A 6,681-nucleotide genomic window follows, 5' to 3' on the forward strand; every position below is an offset into this window, starting at 1 on the left:
GCGGGGACTTCTGGGAGCGCGGCACGTCTGGTGACGTCATGAGAAGGCGCCTCCTTGTTGCCGGAAGTGGTTTGGAGGTCAGTACAGGGGATTGCTAGCGAAAGACTCCTACCCCAAATCCTGTATCCTCCATTCCCGACCCCTCCACAAGGCCCCAAAGCTTTACTTCATATCGGTGACCCTCACTTTGCTAGCAACAAACTCTCTGGGCATGCTGGGAGTTGTAGTTTTACCACTGCTCTACCGATGCTAGCCCTGTGTGTCACCATAGTAACCAAGAAGTGGAAGGGGCAGGATTTTATATGCATTTGTCGTCATCCCTGGTCACTCAGCCTGCCAGGAGTTCATAGAAATCACAGGGAAATTCTCTAGAGGAAAACACATTACTTTTGTTCACCGCCGTATGCGTTGTGGCCATATTGGAGTATTATTTATGTGATGGCAGGCGCCGTGTATATCAGTGAGGGTGATTTAGGGTTCATCTACCCTGATTTTACAGTAACAGCAATTTTCCCAATGGATTTCACCTGTTACAGTGCATAGGGTAAATCCTGCAGCCAAAACCACTTGGCGCTGGTTCAGATTTTGCAGTTTATGTCCCCTGTGGATTTGCCCTTAAAGGGGTCCTAAACCTTTGTTGAAACCATGGTTGTGCAGCAGCGCTTCTCAGAGTATGGATCCTGCAGCACCATCATGGTATCACTAAAGGCTTAGGTCCCCTTTAAGGGACGGTTTGCAGTGCTCTCAATAAACCTGAATCTTTGCGTAAGGAAACTTGATGCAGCGCTCTGATTTAGTGTTTGGTCAGTGTTTTTCATCAGTATTTGTAAGGCAAAACCAGTAGTTGTTCCAAAACATGGAAGTTACAAATATGTCCATTATTGGGGTAATTTATTAAACTGGTGTAAAGTAGAACTGGCTTAGTTGCCCCTAGCAACCAACCACATTCCACCTTTCATTTTTGACAGCTCCTTTGGAAAATGAAAGGAGGAATCTGATTGGTTGCTATAGGCGACTAAGCCAGTTCTACTTTACACCAGTTTGATAAATGACCCCATGTTTTCTCTGTAGGTTCCATTCTTGGTTTTATCTTACTATCAGTATTTGTATCAAAGCAAAATCATCCGAACTTAGCAATTTTCCCAGGACCATTCTACTGTCTCATGTGTACGGAGCCTCCTTTATTTTTCTGCAGACCAATGATGATGAGGGAAAGAAGGATCAAGCGTGTTAAATCATTTTTCAAAGAGGAGATAAGCTGCTGCCAGAGCTATATGGCAATGGCCTACTCCTCTGTCCTCATGGACAATACATACACTGAATTAAAGTGTCCAAAACCCGAAGCAGATCACCCGGCACCACTCCTGTCAGTTCAATAATGGCTCAAATCCTACTTATAACAATCAATCAATTACCTTATGTGTCACCCCCAGTTCCTCATAGATTGTAAGCTCTTGCGAGCAGGGCCCTGACTCCTAGTGTTTCAGTTGCATATTAGCCAGTTACTTTTGTTTCGTACATGAACCCTATGAATTTGTAAAGCGCTGCAGAATATGGTGGCACTATATGAATAAATATTTTATTATTATTAATTAAAGGGGTTGTTCAAGATAATTAAAACTCTCAGACAAGCCCTGCAGACAAGCGCTGTTGTCTGTGGCACTGATCTGTCCTTTCTGCTGCTGCAGCGATGTGCCGGGATACAGCACATGACCGCTGCAGCTAAGCACTGTCCTCAATGGTCTAATGCTAAGGAAATTGATTGGCTGCAGCGGTCACATGCTGTATACTGCCACACCACTTAGCCTGTACTGATCCTGAGTTACATCCTGTATTGTGGTGTAAACGGCCGACCATGTAATGCATAGGGGGGATTCCCGACTGTGCCCAGATGTCAGAGGAGTCTTCCAGTGGCTTTCTCTTCTTACTGAAAACACGTTTGCTCTGCCTAGGTGAGCAGATATGTTTACGTGGGTATCAGAAATGATAGCTGTCAAGTGTTTAGCTGGCATCTATCTTGTATGTAATGGCTGGCCTAAATCAGGAACCGTACAGGATAAGTAATGTAGTGTATGTACACGTTGAGCACACTACTTACATCTCTCTGTTTCCTTACAGCTATGCTCCCCATGATGTGCTGATCAGAGCGATCTATCCTGTAGGATGGCCAATCCATTGCGAGGAGAGGTCGTGAAGCTGTACAAGAATGTAAGCCCCCCCAGAATCACACATTATAAGTATCCCGAAATCCCAATCACAGGGAAGCTTAGATTTTTCTATTTTTATGAACGTTTCTTAGTTTGCTCTTCAGATATATACAGTGCACTGCAACACTTCCTATCTGGGAGGGATCTATAGATAGCTCTTTTCATCCTGAGCCTTCTGGTTCACAAACTATTCTATATTCACTTTCAGAGCCTTCTCCCAGTCCGTGGTTCATTTACAGTGTTTTGTTACATGCAAATACAAGGTTTGTAACTACAGAACAATTCAGGGTTTTTGGGTGACATTCAGTGCGGTCACCCATCAGGAAGAGAAACAGCTGAAGACTTAGGTGCCGACACCTCATTTTTCAGCAAATCATCCATCCTTCTCTTCTTTGCAGCTTCTCTTCTTGGGACGGGAATACCCAAAAGGCGAAGTTTTCTTCAAGGAACGGTTGAAGAAAGCCTTCATGAAGAATAAAGACGTCAGCGACCCTGAGAAGATCCGGGAGCTCATCGCTCGGGGGGAATTTGTTATTAAAGAGGTGGAAGCGTTATATTATCTGCGCAAGTACCGGGCAATGAAGCAGCGATATTACGAGGACAGCCCAGGGTCCTAGCACCTCAAAGAAATAAGCAGCATCACCTCACGGAGGGTTAGGTTACTCAGAGATACTTACATTGGGGAGGAACATAATGGGAAAGAAAATATTTTTGTGCCTTACATTACGCAGCTCACACACCAGGGCAGATTTACTGGATTGTGCTTAATGAGAAATCCGCAGAAAAATGTACACAAAATGTAAGAAAAATGTCTAATAAAGCATAATCATTGCATCGTGAGAAGGTCTCATCTATACACATTGGCCAAGATTTACAGGGTCTACATTTTTTCCAACATGCTCGACAAGGGGTGAGACGGCACTTAGCAAAAAGGGGACGGGGGCTACGACACACCATTTTGCTCCAAAATTTCTCTGCAATTCTGGCATAAAAATGGGTCTCAAAGTAGGTATAGAGTCAGAAAAAAGTGTCTGTCCGTGTACCAGATTCATCATCCAGCCCGAGCCCCTGTAATAAACCTGGTGCAGGTCTAGACAGCCTGTCTAAGCTTACACCATCTTTAGGATTAGTAGATCTGAGCCATTGTGCTCCTATTACTCAGGATCTCAGCTTGCAATCATTGATAAGAAACACTGCTGTTCATGTCCAGATGCTGAACCTCATCCTGATCTAAAGGTACAGAGTGTTATTACGGGACATAGTCGGGAAGGAAGCCTTCCTTCCCGACAATCTGCTGATCACTGGTGGAAGAGACTGCTGCATTTACATGAACCGATCTCCTCCACAGTATGGGGAGAAGTGATCGCTAATGCCATCACTTTTCCCCATACTGTCTCGTTGTTTCCCGGCAGCAGATCGTGTTCACACAGCACAATCTGCCACCGGGAAACAAGGATTTTTGTGTTTGCACAAACGATCCAATTACCCGATGAATGTGCATTTTGCTAGTTCATCAGGTAATCGGCGGTACATTTACACCACCTGATCATCGCTATTGATCATTCAATAATCCGTGCGATTCTCGGCCATGTAGAAGGGAGGCCTAGTACAGTTGTATCTAGACAATCTTCTGTGAATAAGGCCACCTGCACACGGTGGAAGGTAAATGCACATAAGATCCGCACGAATTGCCATGTGGATTTATGTGCGTTTCTGCAGCATATCTGCACCAAAATCCACAATGTCAAACTGTGGTTTTTGTTGCGGATATGATGAAAAGGGTTTGAAATCCGCACTGCAGGTCAATTTCCACACATAAAAAAGGTGCAAAGTTTAGATGAGATTTGTGTAATCTCATACACTTTGCTGGTACTGTAATACAATGCGGTTTGTCTGCACGGGAATCCACTCAGAAAAACCGCACGTATTCTGAAGCGTGCGCAGGTGACCTAAAGCTAAGACCATGCAACCCAGTCCTTTCACTGCCACACTTCTTTCGAGTACCACACAGCTGTACGAGCCATAGCAGGCTCTAATTAAGCTAATTATGACCCGACTGTTTAGTCGGTCGGTATTGTTAAAGGGGCATCTTTTATTTATTTATTTTTTATAACATTTTTCTTTACTCATAATACAAAAATACATAATATAGAATTATACAAAACAATCAATTATTTTTTTCCATTTTCTTTTTCCTTCCCTCCACCCTTTCGTACTCAGAGAGAGAAAAAAAAACCACAATAATTTATACCATATTATTCAACCAACAGTTCCAAAATTCAACTAATTAGTCTTTTCCCTATTACTATATATTATTCTCTCTACCTTTATCATATTTTCCACTCTGCCACCAGAGGTGGGTCTTTTTCAATCCATTTTTTTAAAAGTGGTTGTCCTAGATTGGTGTAAGTGTACTAGAGTGACATACATATTACACACATGTATGTCCTACCTTTGCCACACATTTCTGAAGCCCCGTTTTGATATAACAAATTCTTAGCTGGAAGTGCCTATTTTCTTATACTCAGTGACGTACCGGGTCCCTTGCAGGCGAGCTAAGGCTCTTCTTCCGCTTCGCAGGGAGCCCAGTGATGTCACCATCAGCCTAAGCAATTATGCAGAGCACACGGAGGGGCGGTAACTAGGCTGGCAGACATTGCGCTAAGCCACGCCCCTCTGGTTCGGTGACATCACCGGGCATCATGGAGATTTCTAATGAACGAAGGAGGCAGATCACTATGCTACTTAGCATAGAAAACTCCTCCCATGTAAAATACAGGCTAATGGGGCAGAAGGCTGGAGAATTGGGGGGGGGGGGCGGATACATGGAGGGGTGGATGATGTATGAGGGGGGCGGGTGCAGGGATGAGTTGATAGACAGTTGAAACCAGGAGATGCTGACCCACAGTGCAATGTGGCAGGAAGTCGTCACACACATAAACATTGATGTCAACAATCTGTTGGGGACCATAGGAGCCATGCAGAAGTGTAAAAAAAAACTAAAAATAATGGGGGGAACCTTGACTCGTTAGTAAGCTAGTAATAGTGAGTAAAGTATTTAAAATAAAATAAAAAATTTGATCCCGGACAACCCCTTTAACTATAATAAGTCTTGCTTGGAACAGGAGTTTACAAAGTACCTTCTCATCTATTTTTCAGATCGACAGCTGTATTGTACCTCCTAGTATACAGGCCACGGGATCTTTTTCTATTTGCACTCCCATAATTTTTTTTAATAACATCCGCTATCCCAGTCCAATAATGGAAAAGTTTGGGGCACCTCCACACTAAATGAAGAAGACCAGCTTGTTCCATACCACATCTAGGACATTCATCAGTGGATTTCAGACCCATCCTTGTAACAGTGGGGAATAGTACAGCCTATGAATAAAAAAAAGTGAGGCCCTCATTGAGACCAGAGACCTATTTCTTAATATATCTTTCCACTGCCCCTCCAATATACCATTAATATCTTTCTTCCATCTCTCTTTAGCCAATAACTCAATCTTACTCTGATTAATTTTTTACAATAATCTGTATCTTCTTGAAATACTCCTTTTTTCTTCCCTATTATCCAAAAGCTGATTGATATTTTCCATAGGTGCTTTTTTTATACCTCTGAAAGTCTACTTCTGATGAAGTAATTGCCTCTCTTAATTTTAGATATTTAAAACGCTCTATTCGAAATCCCAAATTCTTTTCTCAATGTCTGAAAATCTTTAAACACCTCTCCATTAAACAATTGTGACAAAAAAATAAACCCCCTATTCTCCCAATTGACATGCTGCTTTATTTTCTGAATTTCTTTTAAATGAAACCAAATAGGTGTGAAATCTATATATCTTTTAATTTCCATAATTATTTTAATTTCTCTCCAAACGTGATCCATTAAATTGTTAGTGTTTGTGCTCTTCAATATTCCAGATTCTAATACTACCATCATCTTAAAGTAATAATCTTTGAACCCCAAATTCTCCAAGTGCCATCTCAAAATAGGTGCTATATTATCCCCAGCCACAAACCAAAATTGTGCCACCAGAAAGTATAAATACCAATTTGGAAGTGCCATTTCCCCCTCTTTAATTGGTAACTGGAAAATTTCCTTCCTTATCCTAGAATTCCTACCATTCCAAATAAACTCCCTCATCACTATCAATAATAGTAAAAACCCTAAGTGCCAACCACACCCTGCTTTCGAGTGCCACAGAAGCTGTACGAGCCGCAGCAGGCTCTAATTAAACTAATTATGACCCCACTGTTTAGTCGGTCTGTATTGTTAAAGGGGTTATCTGAGATGTGCCACCACTTTAAGGCCTCATTCACACATACGTGGACCATGGTCCGTGAAAACCCATCCTGCTGAGTGCATGGCGTCATTGGTTGCTATGACGCTGTGCGTCGTGCCACTGTACAGTAATACACTAGTATGATCTATACTAGTGTATTACTGTATGGCAGCACAAAGTGCACGCGT

At 42.5% G+C, this 6,681-nt stretch overlaps 1 protein-coding gene across 1 annotated transcript; it reads left to right on the plus strand.

Moving 5' to 3' along the window:
• The first annotated feature begins 10 nt into the window (after window positions 1-10).
• On the plus strand, window positions 11-3,047 carry ETFRF1 (electron transfer flavoprotein regulatory factor 1). Its single transcript, XM_044281313.1, has 3 exons — window positions 11-77; window positions 2,119-2,208; window positions 2,606-3,047. Exons 2-3 carry the CDS (start codon window positions 2,164-2,166, stop codon window positions 2,822-2,824), a joined length of 264 nt encoding a protein of 87 aa, XP_044137248.1. The 5' UTR covers window positions 11-77; window positions 2,119-2,163; the 3' UTR covers window positions 2,825-3,047.
• Window positions 3,048-6,681: the final 3,634 nt, after the last annotated feature.

The sequence above is a fragment of the Bufo gargarizans genome, chromosome 2 (assembly GCF_014858855.1).
Source record: "Bufo gargarizans isolate SCDJY-AF-19 chromosome 2, ASM1485885v1, whole genome shotgun sequence".
NCBI lineage: Eukaryota > Metazoa > Chordata > Amphibia > Anura > Bufonidae > Bufo > Bufo gargarizans.